Source organism: Lynx canadensis, chromosome D2 (genome assembly GCF_007474595.2).
Source record: "Lynx canadensis isolate LIC74 chromosome D2, mLynCan4.pri.v2, whole genome shotgun sequence".
In the NCBI taxonomy this organism is placed as follows: Eukaryota; Metazoa; Chordata; class Mammalia; order Carnivora; family Felidae; genus Lynx; species Lynx canadensis.
This window is the reverse complement of record NC_044313.2, coordinates 71,982,012-72,004,224: the sequence shown is the minus strand read 5'-3', so window position 1 is coordinate 72,004,224 and position 22,213 is coordinate 71,982,012. Positions and strand designations below refer to the sequence as shown.

The window sequence follows — 22,213 nt, the reverse complement described above, 5'->3', positions numbered from 1 at the left end:
TCATTACAATTTGGGTGTTATAGACAAGGATATACATGAGGACAGAGAAAGCATTAAAATTATGCTCAAGGTAACTCTGCCCAGCATAGTTTTACATTGTTGCACATTTCTTGTTTTATTTGTGTGTGTGTGTGTGTGTGTGTGTGTGTGTGTGTGTGTGTGTTTCAGGTTACTAGGTAAGAATCCAGTGGGGAAAAAATGATACAGGCCGCTAAGAGCAATCACATATATTTTTCTGCAAAGATTGACATCCATTACTACTTTTAGTAACATGGCCACAGCTTTTGAAAACACAGCAGCATGAAACAGTTCAAAGGTAGACACATTGTTTTAATTTGTTCACCTTAAAAAAAAAAAGGCTCAAACAAAGTAAGGCACTTAAGACAGAAATTCTTTCTCCAGTTGATATATGGATGGTCGGCTAGTTCTGCTCTTCATCCTGCACAAAGGCACCGTGCAGTCCCTGCTTTGGCCTTCGGCATCTGCGTCCAGTAGGGAAGGCACATGGGGTTTAGTTCTCTCCTGGGCAACGAGGGAACAGTTAGCAGTGGGTCCCGGACCACGCATGGCAGAGTCGGCCCCTGTGGGCTGAGACTCTGTTCGGCTCCTGGAGGAGGGAGGGCGAGGCAGAGGCATGATGCTGACCGCTCTTTGTTTTTCGGGCGGGGCCTCCTTTGGCAGGTTACCGTGAGGCCCATGTGAGAGGTGGGGGATCCCCAGAACCCACTCAGGTGGCAGGTAAGAGGCTCCGGGGGCTGGTAGGAGAGTTGTCCCAGCTGCTTGAGAAAGCAGAGACAGTGCACAATTAGAGGGACAGTGACTTCTGAAACAAGCAACATCCAGCCCAATAACCAGGAGGGCACATGGATTCGGTAATCACTTTCAAGTGAGCAGTAACAAAAAACCCTGGACGTAAACCTTTTAGAAGGACTGGGATACAATGCCGGTTTGTTTATGAAAAAGCCCTGCCAGATTGTAAAGAGTGTTTCTACCAAGGAAACTCGACCCATAAACACAGCCACATCACTGTCACAGCACTGTGGTCAATCATTGCAACTGTTTCATAAACAGGAGAGGCTTCAAGATGGATAAGACTAGAATAGAGGTTTGTTTTTGTGTGTGTGTGTTTTTTAAATTATGGTTAATATGATGAACTTTCACTTTCAGATTATGATCTGAAAAAATGGATGACAACTGGGAGGCAGTTAGGTCCTACATGCTGGCCCTTCTCTTTCTTGCTCTGCACAACTGACTCATTACCACTCCAGCAAATAATTATTGGCTTAGAATTAAAAGAAAAAGAATGCTTTCTCATGGGATTATTGTCCTAGGATTTCTCCTTGTGCAATTACAAACTGCTAATACTCTACTGCATTACAGAAGGTCAATAAATGTATCTAAAGACAATGGACAATAAGCTGAAAAAAAAATCATGTCGGGGGTATAGTCCTTAAAAGAGCAGAGGAAAAGAAAAAGAATGAAAACCATTTCAGTTTTAATATACTTTATAACTAACCATACCATAACTTTTTACAACCTAAAGGGCATTTTTCATACACACAACCTCGCTTAGTACTCAAGACATATGTTTGCAATTATCTTTACATACAAAAGAAGTAACAGCTACACAGCATGCTGTGCACCGTTTGACTCTTACCCTTGCTAAATTCAACCTGGTCGTCAACTGAGCAGTGAAGCCGGGGGACGCAGAAGAACACGTATCACAGGGGAGGCTGGGTGATCAGTTATGGGGTTCCAGCTCTCCCACTAATTACTGGTTCAGATCTGAGCAAATGACCTGTCCTCTATACTGTGAGGAGCTGGGGCAGTTATTCTCTACATGTTTGCTTGGTTTTAATTTGCTATTATATATATACGTTGCTGAAATCCAATCATGCTTTTCCTAGAATTCAAATGATAAAGTCAAACAAAAGAGGAGGGTAAAATTTAAAGATCTGTATTCACTGTGCAAACAAACTTGTAAGTGTAGCCACTTGGAAGATATACAATCAGATATCCAAGCGATTTGACATTCTAATCTCAACAGTGGTGTTCTGTACTTTGACCCAGCTAATGCAACCTACCTGGGGTCTGAGAAGCGTTTCCATCAGACAGGGTGCGTCTGTGATGCAATGCTTGTTCTTTCGAAGAAGGGTAATAAGGCACATTCCCACATGTCAGCTCTAAGAAAGGAGGAGGCAGGTTTTTCCACATCCTCTGATCAGTCTTGAGTCTTGGCATGGAGGGCGGTCTGTGACTCCCTCCCCCGACGGCAGGGCAGAAATCTGGAGCGGGCATCTCAGGGTCACAGGTGACGTGGGTGCTGCCCTCAGACGCATCTTCACCGTCGGTCTGGAGCAAGCACTTCGTGGAGAGAGAGGGCATGGACAGAAGGCTCAGGGCACTTGTTGGAGGGAAGACGGGTGGGTTGCCGGCCCCCTCGCCTGTAGACGGTGGCCTTGTAGGAGGACTTGCGCTGCCTCGGGACTTGGGAGCCCGCTGGAAGATTCCCTCGCGTTTCTTCCTTTCTTCTTTGGGCAACGGTTCCTCAGCAGCCTGTGTTTTACTGAGCTCTCTGATATCCAGCCCCAGAGCCACGGACGCCAGCAGCATGGTGCAGCCATACAGGGCAGACTCTGTCTTCTTTCTCTGGGGGGATCTGCTCAGGCTATTCGTAGGGGTCACCTGAGGAGTGACAGCAGCAGGGTTCGTGGAGAATCCCTCCTCCCAGCTTCCAGCTTCCACTGGATTCTCTCTCTGGCCATCTTTCCAAAGAGGTAGATCCACATAGGCTTGACTAGGTGATGTTATTTGCTTTGGTTTTCTGTGTTCTGATCCGTCCAGGGAAAGTTTTGGCTCTTCAGAAACACCTAAGTAAAGATACAAATAAATATACAGGGTAAGTACAATTTACAGTAAAAATTATTTAAACGATACTATAAAATAAAGCTAAAATCTAATAAATATTCTAAGTCCAAGCACATGGAGTCTTTTCCATTGAGCAAACAGTTCATCCAGAAGGACCCTAAGGAAAGGGAGCCGGGGACACAGAACTCAAGGTTCCCCAGCAAGCACATCACCTGCTGTTCCTTATCCTTCAGGAAATGGCTCTTTGTTGGCACGGAAAATAAAATTAGTATAGAAAAAAGTCATCAAGATACAGAAATGCACACACATATACGTGGGCACTGTAATGTATCAGACACAGCGTGCCCTTTGCCTCCTCTGAACGTGTCCGGCCCCGTCATCCATGGCTCGCCTGTGTGGACAAGAACCACTAGGCCACAGATCAGTGTGGAAACCGGAAACCTGCAGAAATGTGAACTCTGACCCACTCCAGACTCGGGAACCAGAAATTCTAAGGCTGACACCCAGGGGTCTGTGTTTTAACACGACTTTACTCAAGTTTGGGAGCCACTGGAACAGAGGAAGATTCTCCGAAGAGGTCCCACAGGGTAACAAATTGTTATCAGCTGAAGAGGAAGTGGTAATTGTTATTACTTGGGTGCTTAACAACGAATCAGCCAAGCGACAAACTCCTTAATCTCCTTAATCCACATTCAGAGCAATCCACAAAGAGGCTCCAGTGACTTTTCCAATATTATGTCCTATTATTCGTGCAACGTGCTCTATATAGTCCAGACAAGTCAAGAGGCTAGCTTCTCCCAGTGATCCGGTGGTGCTCTATCACTGCCTTGCCTTCAGACAGCCCTCTTCTTCCTCCGTCTGGCTTCCTTCCACATTCTACCACTGGCCCCAAGTTCCCACTCACCTCAGAAAGCCCTCTCTCAAAGTACCACCTGATGCTAATGCAGCCTGACACAGCCCATGCCCCCCCAACGTTCAGTCTCGGCTCCCTCCAAAGCTCCCCCACCCCACATCTTTCAGTTTCTGTACTTTTAGATCACAATCTGATGTGCATGCAAGCTGGTAAGCTTCTGACCACCTGTCTTTTTAAATTTGGAGGAGTCTTCCCTGAATAGTACCTTCATCAAGTAGGCACGAAATGCATTTGGGCGAAACGAATATGTATTACATATACGCACAGTACATGTAACGGATAGCAAATGATCAACCCACAGTTTACAAAACAAGAGTGGGGGATGATACTGACAAGTGAAATTCATTGATTTAAAACTATACTGAGCGGGGCGCCTGGGTGGCTCAGTTGGTTAAGCGTCTGCCTTCAGCTCAGGTCATGATCTTGCAGTTCATGGGTTCGAGAACCACATCGGGCTCTGTGCTGACAGCTCGGAGCCTGGAGCCTGCTTCAGATTCTGTGTCTTCCTCTCTCTCTGCCCCTCCTCTGCTCACACTCTGTCTGTCTGTCTCTCTCAAAATTAAATAAACATTAAAATTTTTTTAAAAAAAGGGGGCACCTGGGTGACCCGCTCAGGTCATGATCTCATAGCTTGTGGGTTCGAGCCCAGCATCAGGCTCCGTGCTGATGGCTCAGAGCCTGGAGCCTGCTTCAGATTCTGTGTCTCCCTCTCTCTCTGCCCCTCCCCCACTCACGCTTTGTCTCTTTCAAAAATAAATAAACATTGAAAAAATTTTTTAAAAAGTTTCAGAGGTAGGAAAATTGTTAGAGAGCCTTCAGGGATTGTTATCACTAAAGAAAAGAAAATTGGTCTTTCTACCTGACAATCTAAGGCAGCCCTTTGATGCTATAACCAAGTTAAAGCTGTTTCAGGAGAACACGGTGGTAAATTTCTTGAATTTATTATCCGTGCTGTGCTTAATTTTATAAGCAACTTATCACTCACCGCCCATGTTCAATCTTCCTCTTTTGCACTGTCATGAGGATGTGGTTTCAGCATAAATATCTGCACAAGTATATTTGGGTATATGCAGGACAGATGTTCTGTTATTCCTGCATAAATGTTTCCTAGTCAGGTTCATGATTGTATTCTGACTCTTGCTGTAAAGGCAACAGGTTCTCCTCTTATTACACATTATGACTTAATTGTCAAATACAGTTTGAGGACCAAGGAAGAACAATTAATTGTAATAAAACTATTATTCCTATAGTATATTTTTCATTATTTGTGACTAAATAGATTAGAGAAGTCTTCCCTTTTTTTCTTGATTCTTTTATTTACCTACTTACTTATTTATTTATTTATTTATTTATTTATTTATTTATGGAATGTTTTGGCCCTCTTTTTTTTTTTATTTAAAAAATTTTTTTTTTCAACGTTTATTTATTTTTGGGACAGAGAGAGACAGAGCATGAACGGACGAGGGGCAGAGAGAGAGGGAGACACAGAATCGGAAACAGGCTCCAGGCTCTGAGCCATCAGCCCAGAGCCTGACGCGGGGCTCGAACCCACGGACCGCGAGATCGTGACCTGGCTGAAGTCGGACGCTTAACCGACTGCGCCACCCAGGCGCCCCTGTTTTGACCCTCTTAATAAGTCCTCCAAAGGACTGGTGGAGAAAATACAAGGATATATTTGGCTGACTCCATTCAGTCTCTGTTAAGCTACCTCTTGAAGTTCACGTGAAGGGTTATTTTTTTTTTATTTAAAAAAAAAATTTTTTTACATTTATTTATTTTTGAGAGACAGAGCACAAATGGGGGAGGGGCAGAGAGAGAAGGAGACACAGAATCTGAAGCAGGCTCCAGGACCCGAGCTGTCAGCACAGAGCCTGATGTGGGGGCTCAAACCCATGAACCGCGAGATCATGCCCTGAGTCCAAGTCGGCACTTAACCAACTGAGCCACCCAGGCGCCCCTCTCTTAAACTTTTTAATATCTGAATTTTGAATAGGCATACTAAATACTGAAAATAATCATGATTCACTTCAGTTAAATAGAGATTGCAATGCAATTCTCTCTAAGCAGTACTTTTCCACAGATAACCTGCTTGGTAAGATTTCATCATGTCAAGAGGTGGAGATACAGGCAGGAGATCACCCCTTAATCTCAGCAGAATTTCAGGATATCTATATTTTCATATTTACCATATCCTATACGAAATTAATCTGAGTCTACAGAATTAATTAGGATACCACTTTTTTCTGGTAAACAGCAGGAGTTACAAATTCCCAATAAACAATGTGGAGCCTCATTACTTTTCACCAAAAAGACTTCCAGGACAGAAAATAAGTTATGAGTTTAAGTAAAGGTATACATAAGCAATGCTACTACTTGCTAACTTTCCCTATGCTACTTGAACGACCACATGAACTATTAAAGCAGAGCTTCTAGAACATTCAGATGGGAAGTCTACCTCAAACAAATTCCATTTCCTGAAGCACATTTACCTGGCTGGTCCACAAATAACGAAGCCAACGGCATGGTTTTCTGATTCTTTAGTAAGAGAGTTGACCAAGGACTGTTGCCGTCTGAGAGAGGTCTTATTCTAAAGGAGAATGTAACAGAAACAAAATTAGGTTTTGACAGATATATGCTGACAAAATTTTTAAGTAGGAAACAGCACATTTGTAGTGTTTTGCAGGGCTAACAACGTACGAATAAAACCTTGAAATGGGACACAAAGTACATCGGAAATTTTTTTTTAACTGCATAACTAAATAGTAACTAATTTAGTAGGATAAACTCATCCAGGAAATTAAATTAGTATTGGGTAGCTCTGTATTCTTCCAACTGCTTTTTGAAAGTGAAGTCTGGCCAAAGTGGTGTTACAAAAGGCACTGTATATCTGTCACGGTATATATACGCTGAAGTACTCCCTCCCCCCGCCCCCACCACGATATCACACACATACCTTTCTTTGCACTCAGTTCTTTCTTTCATTTGAATTGAATTTGGTCCCCAGGTACAACCTTTTTTCTTGAAACTCCTTTTCACATCTTCAAACTCTTCTTGTCGACAGACAGTGTTCCTTCCCCAAGTTTTGTTGCTTTCATCTGAAGTCACTAGGCAGAGAGCATCACTCGTTTACCAATTAAAAAAAATTAAGGCAATCAAACCAGTTGTACAGCTACCTTATGCAAAGCATGTTGGCAGTGGAGAAACATGAAAATGATAAAAATTATTTCTTTCAGCCCACTGACAGCAAACTTCCTTCTCTTAGCATAAAATTAGGGGGAAAAAAAAGTGAAATGAGTTAAAGAAAAGACAGGCTGAACTTAAGGAAAGAAAGTATATATTTTTAAATTGCAATTTAATCCCATTTTCATAAGTCATTGCTGCTTTACTCTGGCCATCACGACAGCTTGGCTACAGTTGCCTTTTAAACCTCAGACTGGTTTTTAAATTAAAAAAAAATTTTTTTTAATGTTTATTCATTTTTGAGGGAGAGACAGAGCATGAGCAGGGGAGGGGCAGAGAGAGGGAGAGAGAGAATTTGAAACAGGCTACAGGCTCTGAGCTGTCAGCACGGAGCCTGATGTGGGGCTGGAACTCCCGAACCACGAGATCATGACCTGAGCCGAAGTTGGACGCTTAACCGACTGAACCACACAGGCACCCCAAAATCTCAGATTGTTTAACAGTTGCCCCGTCTTGCTTTTTTTCATGGCCTCACAGGGAGGTTTGTAGCCACATTTAATATCCACATTTTGCTGACACACTTCCATGCTGTCCCTCTAGCCTTGAAGTGCACTTGCAACTGACTTGGAAACCACTGGGGGAAATGGTTGCTGTGACTGCACACTTGGGAAAACAATTCTGTAAGTAGATGTTTGAAAGCACAAAAGATGTTTTAAAGCATTATGACCTGTCTACAGAGTGGAATACTCTACGACCATAAAAAAAAAAATGAGGTTCAGGGGCACCTGGGTAGCTCAGTTGGTTGAGCTTTGAACTCTTGATTCTGGCTCAGGTCATGATCCCAGGTTCGTGGGGTCAAACCCCATGTTGGGCTCTGGGATGAGCTTGAAGCCTGCTTAAGATTCTCTCTCTCTCCTCTTCTGCTCCTCTCCCTTACTTGCACTCTCTCTGTGTAAAAAAATGAGGTTCAGATAAAATTAATTATAATGTCTGTATTAAATATATAGAACCTATTTTATTGTTTTATTGTTTTATTTTTTAAATTTTTTTTACATTTATTTATTTGTGAGAGACAGAGAGAGACAGCATGAGCAGGGGAGGGGCAGAGAGAGAGGGAGAGACAGAATCAGAAGCAGGGTCCAGGCTCCAAGCTGTCAGCACAGAGCCTGACGCATGGCTCGAACTCATGAACCATGAGATTGTGACCTGAGCCGAAGTCGGACGCTTAACTGACTGAGCCACCCAGGTGCCCCAGAACCGGTTTTATTAAAAAGTATTTATGCATATGTGCATATAAACACACATTATACAGAGAAGTTAATAAACATAGGTATCAAACTTTCATTTTATGCTCTCTATAAATATCTAGGTATATAAATATACAAATATATAGGTGTGTGTGTGTGTGTGTATATATATATATATATATATATATATATATATATATGATTTTTTTAAGTAGGCTTCATGGGCAGCATGGAACCCAACATGGGGCTTGAACTCACAACCCTGAGATGAAGACCTGAGCTGAGATCAAGAATCAGGCGCTTAACTGACTAAGTGCCTCTAGATATCAAACTTTTATTGAAGTGTTTACCTTTGAGGGAGATGACTGCTTATGGAAAGAGGGAAATTTAAGTTTTTGAGAATCATTTTTTTTAAATTGGAAGCATTATGGGAGATGTTTGATTTATTTTGTGTGTTTCAATATTTTCCACATTTAAAAATTTACGTATCTATGCGTACAGAGGTGTTTGTGTGTATGTGTGTATGTGACAATGTTGAACAAGTTGTTCACTCTTCTCATGAAGGGTCTTCCAGCAAAGTCTGAGGAGTGGGGGGGGCGCTCCGCCGGCAGTGGAGCAGGACTGTGGTTACCAGACTGCTACACAGGACTCGGTCTCACCTGTACAGTTCCCCAGCCTGTGGCCCCAGCATTAGCAACAACCTTAAGGCTTAAGTTCCCTCATCTTCCTCCTCCTTGTCTCGATTTGCTCTTCTGTTATCTCTTCTGTTTCGACATTAACTGAACATTTACTGTCCTAAGAGGCTGGAAAGGGTATGGTGAAGAGTCCATGCTCTTGGAGATTGAATTCAGTGGCACAGCTTCGTGGCCATTGAGTTAGGTCAAGTTTCATAAGCTCCCTGTGCCTCACTGGGGGAATCACAATAGTGTCTACTTAACGAGGCTGCTTTGAGAATTCAATGGGTTTACACACAGAAACAGCTCAGAATGGTGCTGGGCACAGCAAGTGCCCAGTGGAGGTTAACTGTTAATACAGTCGTGCTAGGTGCTGGGTCCCAGGGTCTCTGCCCGTACGGAGTTTATGGTATGCTATTTCTGCCTCAATAACCCCTCATAGACTAGCCAATCCTAGATTCAGCTAGCAGAACTTTCTTGGTTTTTGTTAAGCGGATTGGTAAGTAGGACATGGTGGAATGAGGGAGGGTTACTGACATTTTCCACTTGTATCAACCATCTCTTTGGAAAAATAGTGCACTAATCTTACTATCTATTATTATATTCAGTTACTAAAAAACATGCCAAGGATGTACAATGGCAGCAGATTACTGGGACACAGGAAGCTATGTGGTGGACTGTTCCACCATTTGATTCTATTTGACAACACGGAAAAGATGTGTTTTACTCTTGCTTTAAGATATACCCCGAAACTTACATTTGCAGAAGATTAGTGAATTTTCTTCCTTATTCCCAGAGAGAAGTGTGCCTGACATACTGGTATCGTAACAATACCAGTCGTTAGAGTAAGCCAGAGGAAGTTATAGTAAGAAAATATTTTCTGCAAATATTAGATGGTGTTCTCTTTAGCAGAAAGTGATTCAGTGCATGATGGTGACATACTCATGGTTTTATACAAAGTCAAATTTACATAGTATATTTTTATTTGGGTATTTACTTTGGTAGTCTTTAAACAATTTGGGGGTAATCTCTTTTATGTTCAGTTTCACTGAAATGATTCTCATCTCCCTCAATACCTATAATTACTCTTCCCTTCAGTTTCAGAAGTTTTGGGCTTTTCTTCTTACAATGCTTTCACAACACATTTTTCTCAGGTTTACTCACATTTCCCCATCTCTGGTCCAGAGGAAACGTGCCAGATGACATCTCTAACTCACAGTGAAAGGAAGCCCATTCCTCTGAATCAGGTGGGCAGATCGACATACTTGATCCACCCAAAGGGAAAATCCTCGCAATGAATAATTGCTAATGCTATAAAAGGCAGACCCCAGTGAGAGGCTCGAAGGCCACAAAGAGCTTCAGAGTAAGAATAATAATAAAAATAATGATCAAAACAACTGCCAGTACACACAGAGCTCTTACCACATGTATACACTTGACCCTTTTAAACAACTATCGTCCCCAGTCTACAGAAACAGAATCTGAAGCACAATGAGGTTAAGAAACTTGTCCAAAACCACAGTGGAGTAGAGCCAGAGTTGGGATTCAGTCCCAGGCTGTGTGGCTCCAGAATCCATGCTCTTAACTGCCATGCTCTGCTAAGCTGGAAAGACAGGACATCCACACAAGCTAGTGACCAGAGAGGACACACAAACGAAGATAAGAGAAACAGCTTGGGAACATCTGGGGTCAGAAACAAGAAGACGATGATTCAGGTCAAAGAATGTGAACAGAACACTTCTGCACATGGAGCTGGTCCTGTTTGGAATATCTTCACTCAAATGCTTTCATCTGTTACTTTAGAGAATGGATGTTGAGGACCTCGGTGTTTGGGGGAAAGTGGGGATGCTCCCTGAGCTGGCTGTACTGCAACCCCATAGGGTTAGAACTTATTTGAAATCCCAAAAGTATTCAGTTTAACCAGTACAAGTCTTGGGCCTTGCCAGGCTTATCCAGGTATGACTTCCCCTCTTCCACGAGGCTCGTAATCACAACCAAGGAGTGTGAAGACGGGGACTCTGATTTGCCCTGGGTGGGGATGTGAAATGGCACTGCCACTCAGGAAGGCGGTTTGGTGGGGTCTTCTGGAACTATGCACAGGCACCATGTGAACCAGCAATCACACTCAGTGGTATTTATCTGAAGCAGTTGAAAACATGTCCATGTAAAATCCTGCACATGACTTTACAGAACCAACTAAAACTTGGAAGCAACAGAGATGGCTTTCGGCAGATGAGTAGGTAAAAATAAACTGTGGTCTGACCAGATAATGGAACACCACTCTCTGAGCAGCACTAGGTGGAAATGAGCTGCTAAGCCAGGAAAAGCCAAGGGAGAAACTTGAATGCGCATTGCTAAATGAAAGAAGGCAATCTGGAAAGGCCACATACTGAAGGATTGCAACAGTAGGACATTCTGAGAAAGGCAAAGCTATGGAGACAGTAAAAGGACACTGCCAGGGATTGAGGGTGGAAGGGTGAATGGGTAGAGCACAGAGGACTTTTAAGGCAGTGAAAATACTATGATATCATAATGGTGGATACGTGTCATTGTGCATTTGTGCACACCCAGAACGCATAACACCAAGAGTGAACTCCAACGTACACTACAGGCTCTGGGTGATGATGGTGATGTGTCAGTTCAGGTTCACGGAGTAGAACAAAGGCTTCACTGTAGTCATAGTGGGGGAGGCTGTGCGTGTGTGTGTGTGTGTGTGAGGTGGGGGTTTAGAGGAAATCTCTGTACCTTCCTCGCAATTTGGCTGTGAACCTAAAATTGCTAAATGTAAGTCTAAAAAAAAAAAAAAACCAATATGAAAACATGGAAGAAGGCAGAGAAACAGCTGGGCAAAAACAGGGGTCATGACTTCTTGTTCCCTTGCCCTTTCAACATGGCTATGAGGTCAGCCTTGCTATCCTTTTATGTTCCTTTAATTAAGCCCTTACTCTGGGCAAAAGCAAGGTACAAATTATGGCTTTATGAAAAATGCTTTCTCAGAAAAATGGGTTAGTTATGACAAAATGATGGCACTTTAAACTCTAAGATTATGCATTTATTCAGATTACTATACATTTATTTAGATCATTTCTCTTTAACTGTGAAGAGGCTAGTATCCTGGGTTCCTGGGAGCTTTAACAGAAAACTCTTGTTGGTGCCAGGGTTTTCATTACAAAAAAACCAACCAATCAACCAACCAAACAAACAAAAAACACCAAAACAAAACAAAACAAAAACCCTAAAACAAAAAGAAATAAATTGATTGCAGACCTGATTAGGGAAAATATTCTTTCAGAATGTTTCTTCTCCAAAGAAGTATAGTAAGTAGCAAAGAATTAAGTTTGTTGGAGACAGCAGAAGATGCAAGTCAATTATTAAATAGGGTAACGTAGGCTGATTACCAGATTCCTCACATGTATACATATAAAACACATTCTTGTTTTGCTTAGTTTACTACTTGGACTCACTTTTGAAAAGAGTCAGTAGTTTTATTTAATTCCGCTAAACTTTGATTTAGGGTCTAACTGAAAGCCCTATTTGTGCAAAGGTGCCAGGCAAATTAGCTATATGTCTTCCCCCCACACCCCCAGGCTGAACCTTCTTTCTAAAACCAAAACACTACATGATATTTTGAAGCACTTGGTTTGGCTAACACAGACCAAATGAAAGTTAAATCTCAAAAAGCAAAAATTTTTTTCTTCACAAAACAAGGAAAGAAATGGAAGTAATCTTGAATTCCTGAATTTATTTTTCAAAATATCCATAAATATGCTACTGATATAATTAGGTTATGCAAATTTTACATACAGACATGTTTAGCAAAATGTCTCAAGGTATGGTATTCTACTCGGTGGCATGGGCAGATCACCAATTGCATAGAATCTAAAAACCTTTATTGTGAAAAGAAGAAAATAATTCTGCACAGCAAAGGAAACCATCAACAAAATGAAAAAGCAATCTATGGAATAGAAGAAAATATTTGCAAATCACATATCTGATAAAGGCTATTAATATCCACAATGTATAAATAACTCATTTACCTCGATAACAAGAAACCAAATAATCCAATTGAAAAATGGGCAGATCTGAATACACATTTTCCCAAAGAAGGCATACAGACAACAGACAAATGAGAAACTGTTCAACATCACTCATCATCAGGAAAATGCAAATCAAAACCACAGTGAGATGTCACCTCACACCCATTAGAATGGCTAGTATCAATAAGACAAGAAATAATAAGTGTTGACAAGGTGTAGAGTGAATGAACCCTGTGCACTGTCAGGTGGGCATGTCAATTCGTGCAGCCACTGTGGAAAACAGTATGGAAGTGCCTCAAAAAATTAAAAATAGAAACACCAGAGTGTGACCAAGATGGCGACACAGGGTATACCTGACTTTGTTCCCCCTCATAGGAAGATCAAACAGCTACAGTATGTGAGAATAAGACACCACCGAAAGAATACTAGAATACAGGGGTGAGGCTGAAGCACCTCAGAAACTAAGACAGACTGCATCATAAGGGTAAGGGAAGCAGCTACACATTGAGCACACTGCCCCTGCCCCCCAGGCCAGCGCGGCACCTCAAAGAGAGGTCTCCTCTGACCTTCCAGTTCTCCTGGCGGACAAGAAACCAGAGGGGATAACAGCACCCTCCCATCATTGTGGGTCACTTTTGCAGGTCATTTAATCTTATCTTGCACCAGGGGGATTAGTAGGGAATCTGTAGGGCTCAACCACTAGGAATCTGTGGAGATGGGGTGGGGGAGGGGCTTGCAACAACCAGCATATGATCTTGGCAGACTGAGTTCATACTAGCAGGGCCCAAATAGTCCCAACCGCCGGCTTCATTTATCTGCAGGACCGAGTTCTGTTGTGTGCACATGTGCCTGATTCACATTCTCGTTTCGTCAGCCCTAGGGCCCAGTTTGCCCCTGCCCAGGGAGGGAGCTGAATCATAGCTGCATTCACTGTAAAGAGGATCTTCCAAGCCCCTCTGACCAGAAGGACTGGAGACAACTCCTGGAAGCTGTGTGGCTGGCAGAACTTGAGCCAAGAGGCAGGTAGGTGGAACTGATACTTTGCGGAACAAAGCCAATGGCCTTGTTCAGTCAGGCAACTTGGGGTGTCTGTCCGCTTGAGTTAAGACAAAAAAGAGCTTTACCACTCTTAGGGCTACTTCTGTTGTACTCAGGCAGTGAATCTAATTCATTTACCTGCGCATCACTGAATACATCCTTCAGCCAGTCCAACCAGACCATGGGAAGCTTCATAGCCCATTCAACAGGCCTATGCATAGTGACCATATGTTAGGCCAGAAAACAAGTCTTAGCAATACAAGAAAATCCTACCAAGTATCTTCTCTGACCACAGGGCAGAACAGAATCAGTAACAAAAGAAAAACTAGAAAATTCATCAACACATGAAAATTAAACAACACTCTCCTGAACAACCAACAGATCAAAGAATAAATTAAAGAGGGGAAAAAAAATTTCTTGAGGCAAACAAAGATGAAATACAACACACCTGAACTTATGAGATACAGCTAAAGCAGTTCTAAGAGGGAAATTCATAGCAATAAATGCATACATTAAGAAGAAAGATCATAAATGGGGTGCCTGGGTGGCTCAGTCAGTTAAGCATCTGACTTTGTTAAGCTCAGGTCATGATCTCACGATTCGTGGGTTCGAGTCCCATGTTGGGCTCTGTGCTGACAGCTCAGAGCCTGGAGCCTGCTTCAGATTCTGTGTCTTCCTCTCTCTGTCCCCTACCCACTCACACTCTGTCTCACTCAAAAATAAATAAACATTAAAAAAAATTATGTGTGTATATATATATACATATATATATATATATGTGTGTATATATATGTGTGTGTGTGTGTGTGTGTGTGTGTATATATATATATATATATATATATATATATATAAAGAAGATCCTAAATAAACAACCTAACTCTACACCCTAAGGAACTAGAAAAACAAAACAAAACAAACAAAAAAACCAGTGAGCCAAAAGTTAGCAGAAGAAAGGAAATAATGAAGATTAGAGCAGAAATAAATGAAATAGAGAACAACAACAACAAAAACACAATGGAAAAGATGAACCACACTAAGAGTTGGTTCTTTGAAAAGATAAACAAAATGAACACAACCTTAGCTAAACTAACCAAGAGAAAAAGAGAAAGAACGCAAACCAACAAAGTTATAAGTGAAAAAGGAGACCTTAAAACTGATACCACAGTAATTCTAAGGATCATAAGAGGTACCAGGAACAACTATGTGTCAACAAAGTGGACAACCTAGAAGAAATGGAAAAATTCTTTAAAAATTTTTTTTTAATATATTTTTTTGTGTGTGTGAGAAAGAGACAGAGCATGAGCAGGGGAGGGGCAGAGAGTGAGGGAGACACAGAATCCAAAGCAGGTTCCAGGTTCTGAGCTGTCAGCACAGAGCCCGACGTGGGGCTCGAACTCACAGACTGCAAGATCATGACCTGAGCTGAAGTCGAACACTTAACCGACTGAGCCACCCAGGCGCCCAAGAGATGTAAAAATTCTTAAACTTACAACTTGCCAAGACTGAATCAGGAAGAAATAAAAAATCTGAATAGACCAATTATTAGTAAAAAGATTGAATTAGTCATCAAAAATATCCCAAAGAAGAAAAGTCCAGGACCAGATGGCTTCACTTGTGAATTTTACCAAACCATTAAGGAAAATTAACACCAGTCTTTCTCAAATTCTTCCAAAAAATCAAAGAGAATGGATCACTTCCAAACTCATTTTATTAGGCAATCTTTACTCTGATACCAAAACCAGAAAAGGACATTTCTAGAAAAGAAAATTATGTGCCAATATCCCTGATCAATATAGACACATAAGTTCTTAATAAAATACCAGCAAACAAAATTCAGCAGCACTTTAAAAGGGTCATTCACCACGATCAAGTGGGATTTATCCCTGGGATGCAAGGATAGTTCAACATACGCAAATCAATCAATGTGATACATCACATTAATAGAATGAAAGAAAAGAATCATATAATCATCTCAACAGACACTGAAAAAGCATTTGACAAAATTCAATATCCATTCATGCCAAAAAGTCTTAACAAATTAGGAACAGAAAGAATGTACCTCAACACAACAAAGACCATGTATGATGAGCCCACCCTTAACATTATACTATATGATGAAAGGTTTAAAGCTTTTCCTCTAAGATCAGGAACAAGGTGCCCACTATCACCACTCCTATTCAACATAGTGGTGGAGTCCTAGCTAGAGTAATAGGCAAGAAAAAGAAATAAAAGGTATAAAAATTCGAAAGGAAGAAGTAAAATTCTTTCTATTTGCAGATGAGATGAAATTATATATAGAAAACCCTACAGATTGAAAGAAAAAACCTGTTAGACCTGATTAATGGATTCAGTAAAGTTTCAAGATACAAAATTAACATACAAAAACCAGTAGAGTTTCTATACACTAACAACACGTTTTCTGAAAAGGAAATATAGAAATCCCATTTACAATGGCATCAAAAACTATAAAATACTTATGAATAAAACTAACAAAGGAGGTGAAAGATCTCTATTCTGAAAACTATAAGATATTGATGAAAGAAATCAGAGAAGACACAAATGAATGGAAATATCCTGTGTTCATGGATTTTAAGAACTAATATTGTTAAAATAGCAATACTACCAAAAGCCACCTATGGATTCAATGCAATCCTATCAAGATTCCGATGGCCTTTTTTACAGAAGTAGAAAAACCTCTCCTAAAATGTGTATGGAATCACAAAAGACCCTAAATAGCCAAAGAAATCCTGAGAAAGCAGGAGGTACCACACTCCCTGATTTCACGCTATGCTATTAAGTTATAGTCATGAAAACAATACGGTACTGGCATAAAAACAGACAAATAGACCAACAGAATAGAGCCCAGAAATAAACCAAACTACATATGGTCAACTAATACTTGAGAAGGGAGCCAAGAATACTCAATGGAGAAAAGACTCTTCAATAGATGGTTCTGGGATAATTGGATATTCACCTGCAAAAAAATAAAGCTGAAACCATATCTTATACCATTCATAAAAATTAACTCAAAGTAGATTAAAGAGCTAAATATGAGACCTGAAACCATGCAACCCCTAGAAGAAAATATAAGAATAAAGCTTCTTGACATGGGTCTTGGTAATGATTTTTCGGCTATGACACCATAGGCACAAGCAACAAAACATAATCAAATTAAAAAATGTCTGCACAGCAAAAGAAACCATAAACAACCTAGTGGAAAGACAACTTACGGAATGGGAAAACAAATTTGCACACCATACATCTGAGAAGGGGCTAGTCATCAAAGTATATTAACAAACCCATAAAACTCAATAGCAAAAAATCAAGTAACCAGATTTAAAACATTGGCAAATGTCTTAAACAGACATTTTCCAAAGAAGACATATGAATAGCCAACAGGCACATGAAATGATGCTCAATGTTACCAATCATTAGGGAAATGCAAATCAAAACCACAATGAGATATCGCCTCACACCTTTTAGAATGGCCACCCTTAAAAAGACATGAGAGAACAAAGACTGGCAGGGATGTGGACTGCTGGTAGGACTGCAAATTGGTGCAGCCACTGTGGAAAACAGTATGGAGGTTCCTCAAAATATTAAAAATAGAATCGCCATTTTATCCAGTAATTCCACTTATGGGAATTTACCCAAAGGAAATGAAAACACTGAAAAGATACCTGCACCCCGATGTTCATAGCAGCATTATTTACAACAACCTAAACATGGAAACAACCCAAGGGACCATCGACAGATGAATGGATAAAGAAGAGGCGGTATGTATATACAATGGAAGGTTACTCAGCCATAGAAAAGAAGGAGATCTTGCCATTTACAACAACACGGATGGACCTAGAAATACTATCTGATCTCACTTATATGTGGAATCTAAAAAAAGAAAAAACAAAAAAACATAGAAAAAGAGATCAGACTTGTAACCAGAGGTGGAGGGTGGAGGAAGGGGGAATTGGAGGCAGGTGGTCAAAAGGCATAAACTTTGAATTAAAAGATAAGTAAGTACTAAGGAGGTAATGTGCATGATGACTATAGCTACCATTGCCATATGATGTAAAGAAAAGCTGTTAGGAGAGTCAATCCTAATAGTTCTCATCACGAGGAGAAAAATTTTTTACCTTTTTTTGTCTTTCTTTTCTGTTTATTGTTACCTATTGGAGAAGAAAGATGTGCAATAAACCTATTGAGGTAATCAGTTCACAATATATGGAAGTCAAACCACCATGCTGTTTGCCTTAAACTTATACAGTGATGTGTGTCAATTATTCCTCAATAAAACTGGAAAAAAAATAGAACTATCATATGATCCAGCAATTGCACTTCTGAGTATTTAGCTGAAGAAAACAAAAATACTAACTTGAAAATACACATGTGCCCCTATGTTCATGGCAGCATTATTTACAATAGCCAGGACGTGAAAACAACCTAAGTGTCCATCAACAGACAAATGGATAAGGAAGACGAGGTATATCTATCCAGTGGGATATTATTCAGCCAGAAAAAAGAATGAAATCTTGCCATTTGCAATAACATGGATGGGTCATGAGGGCGTTGTGCTAAGGGAGATAAGTTAGACAGATAAATACTGTATGATCTTATTTATATGTGGAATCAAATTAAAAAAAGAAAAAAGAACTCATAAATACAAAGAACAGATTGGTGGTTGCCAGAGGCAGGGGGTGGATGAAATGGGTAAAGGGGGTCACAAGGCACAAACTTGCAGGTACAAAATAAGTAAGTCCCAAGGGTGTCACGTAAAGCATGGGGACTATAGTTAATAATAAGGTATCGCATATTTGAAAGTTGCCAAGAGAGTCGATCTTAAGAGTTCTCATCATACGAAAAATAAAAATAAATTTTGTAACTATGTATGGTGACCAATGTTAGCCAGACTTATCGTGGTGATCATTTTGCAAAACATGTGACCCTTCAACAACATGGGTTTGAAATGTGTAGGTCTACTCACATGCTGATTTTTTTTTTTTTAATAAATACAGTACAGTCTGGTATATGTATGATTTTCTTAATAATATTTTTCTCTAGCTTACTTTATTATAAGAATACCATATATGATACATGTAACATGCAAAATATTTGTTGATTGACTCTTGACGTGATCAGTAAGACTTGTAGTCAACAGTAGGCTATTATCCGTTAAGTTTCTGGGGAGCCAAAAGTTCTATGTGGATTTTCAACTGCACTGCGTGGTGGGTGGGTGTTCAGTGGCCCTAAACCTCATGTTGTTTAAGGATCAACTGTATATACAAATATTGAATACTTACGTCGTATACCTGGAACTAATATAATGTTACGTATCAGTCACATCTCAATTCAAAAAAGAAAAAGAAAATTAGACTAAGAAATGTCAGACCAAATTTCGTTTTCTGAATGGTTGTGACATCTATGAATGTCACGTGTTCGTTACAAGGACCTTTAATAATACACCTCAGGCTGGATGGAATCCAAGTCGGTTCACGACGGAAATCCCCCCCCAGGAGCCCCTGGGCTGGGGGAGAAAGCTTACGCTGTATCGCTCGAAGCCGAGGAATCACCGTGGGGCTACTAGGCGGACTGGAACCATTGCTGTTCAAGCTCCTCCGTTTGTCCAAGTTGGGAGAGGCCTGCACGGTGATTTTATGCTGGAAATCTGTGGGACATGGAAACAAGGAAGAATTAAGGTTTCGTGGTTTTTAAGTTCCATTCATGGCCACTTTCATCAGCACAAAGCAACAAAAGCAAAAACTGCCCAAGGGTAAGAAGGCAGGTATCTCTGGCTCTGTTGCTTGGTTTCCTTCTTCTCTTCCATTCAGGGTTCAAGTCAATAAATAATGACTCAGAGCCTACGATAGGTTAGGTACGGTCAGATACATACAGAACAATGAGACACTGAGTACTTGCAGAATCAAACCATCTTCTGGGAAGAAGAGTTACCTTTGTGTAGCCTGATATGGTTATAAACAAAATTAGAAGAGGAGACGCCTTGGACTTAAATGAGCCTTGGTTCTGTCACTAGCAAACTCTGGACCTCAGACGAGTCTGGACCTCAGACCTCTCTGAACTGGTCTCCTCAACTGTTAGACAGAAACAACCAACATTGCACAGATTGCTGTGGTGATTAAAACAGAAAATGCAGTTAACGCTAAAGTGGGGGGGGGTTCAGGACAAAACACTCCCCCCAATACTCCCCCTTAACCTATCACATTTCTTCACGACTGTCCACTCTTCATCAAATCTAGCATAAAAATACTCTACTCTGTTTTTACGGGGTCTTCATTTCCTTAGGGAGGCTCCCCTGTTGTATAAAATGCACGTTAAATAATTGCTTTGCTTTTTTTCCCCCTGTTAATCTGTCCTTGACAGTCTGATTTTCAGACCCAGACAGGGACCCTAAGAGGGTCAAGGAAAACTCCCCAACCCTGTCTCAGTTAAAAGCATTTTGTGGTCAACATACCCTACAAATCATAGTTAATCTGACCCAACCTTAATATGGGCAGCTGCCACGGAAGAGTATGTGGACAATATGGGAATATACAGAAGGGGTAATGTGACCAGAGGGAAGTGGAGGGTGTCTGGGAAAACTCTGTCAACTGTAAGAAAGTTATCAAAACCTTAGACCCAGGTAAAGGAAATTATTGGGTGTTCTTTCAGAGTGCACGGCTGAGCTTAACCTTTGACTTTCTCTTGACAGGGCTAATTTTTACAACTCCGTCGGGGCAGAGGTTAACTTGTAGATTCTATCTGGTGGCAATACCAACAATTTCTGTCTGGTGTGAAAGACAATCCCCAAGGTTCCGGTTACTGCCATCCTGGGCACTAACCAGATTTGTATTTAACCTAGCAATCTAACCCTAACGTCCCCTTATTAAATTGTCCGTACATACTTAGCTCTTCAAATTCTCAATGAAACCAATTGTAACTGGTTCTCTGGTTATTAACGAGTTGAATAAAAATCTTGGACACGTGTCCATTTCACATTTGAAAGAGAGCTATAATTTTCCTTTCTGAAAACTATACTTTATGCTTTATTTAAAAAAAAATTTTAATGTTTATTTTTGAGAGAGAGAGAGAGAGAGAGAGAGCAGGGGAGGGACAGAGAGAAAGGGAGATACAGAATCCAAAGTGGGCTCCAGGCTCTGAGCTGTCAGCACAGAGACGCATGCGGGGCTCGAACTCACGAGCCGTGAGATCATGACCCGAGCCCAAGTCGGATGCTTAACCAACTGAGCCATCCAGGCGCCCCTATACTTTATGCTTTAAAGAACTTTAAAGAACCACCCAGTGTTTGGAATGAGGGGAAGCTGGAATTTGGTAGCCCAGACATCTATCCAATCATTCATGTTAGACGCCTGCAAATTTTTAATACTGTCTCCTCCCCCACCCTCCATATCCAATTAAACACAAAATAGCTTGTAAATTTGGGGTTACAGATTCATGTCAGAGCTATCGTTGAGAAATTTATATTCTGGCTTCTGGAAGCAGCCAATTCCACATCAGAATCCCAGCTTACCACTTCCCAGCCACGTGGATTTTCGAGAGGTGACTTAACCTCCTGGGGTCTCGATGTCTCCATATACAAAACTGGATAATAAATAATGATTCCTACTTTGTAGGACAGCTATGAAAAATTAAATACAAAGAAGTACAGAAAATATTTAGCTCGGGGCTCCTGGCATAATACATGTTCAGTAGATACAGGTTAGTCATTCTTTTTGTTCTCTCCTTCTCTACGGCATCCATCATTCCACGCCGAACCTGCCACATTTTCTCTTGATCTTCCTGCACCTCTCCCCTGGGCCCCTCTCGTCTAGCTCACAGCAGTCAGATGCATTTTAAAAACGTATGCCAGACCATGCCATTCCTCTGCTGAAAACCCTTCAAAGGCTTTGCTTTTTTTTTTTTTTTTTTTTTTTTTGAGAGAGAGAGAGAGAGCATGAGCAGGAAGAAGGGCAGAGAGAGAGAGGGAGTCACAGAATCCAAAGCAGGCCCTGCACTGTCAGCACAGAGCCTGACGCCAGGTTCGAACTCATCAGCCATGAGATCATGACCTGAGATGGAGTCAGCGCTTAAGGGGCTGAGGCGCCCAGGCACCCTTAAGTTATTTAAGTTCTTAAGTTACAGAGATCAAAATGCTAACACACTCGGGGTTCTTCGTGCCTCTAGCCTCATCCTGCCCTGTTCTCCTGTCATTTGCTATGGTTTGAACCAGGGGTCGGCAAACTTTTTCTGTCAAGTGCCACATAG

At 41.1% G+C, this 22,213-nt stretch overlaps 1 protein-coding gene across 2 annotated transcripts in view; it reads right to left on the bottom strand.

The window, feature by feature from the left end:
• Nucleotides 1-212: 212 nt before the first annotated feature.
• Nucleotides 213-22,213, bottom strand: part of MAP3K21 (mitogen-activated protein kinase kinase kinase 21) — a 63,655-nt gene continuing 41,654 nt past the window's right edge. The window contains exons 6-10 of one of the 2 annotated variants that reach the window (XM_030334896.1): nt 19,497-19,619; nt 6,735-6,885; nt 6,271-6,368; nt 2,085-2,870; nt 213-779 (exon numbers count right to left, since the gene is read on the bottom strand). In XM_030334896.1, the coding sequence (XP_030190756.1) occupies nt 379-779; nt 2,085-2,870; nt 6,271-6,368; nt 6,735-6,885; nt 19,497-19,619 (1,559 nt within the window). In that variant the 3' untranslated portion in view covers nt 213-378. The remainder of the gene's footprint in view (nt 780-2,084; nt 2,871-6,270; nt 6,369-6,734; nt 6,886-19,496; nt 19,620-22,213) is intronic. The other variant, XM_030334897.1, reaches the window with a different exon arrangement.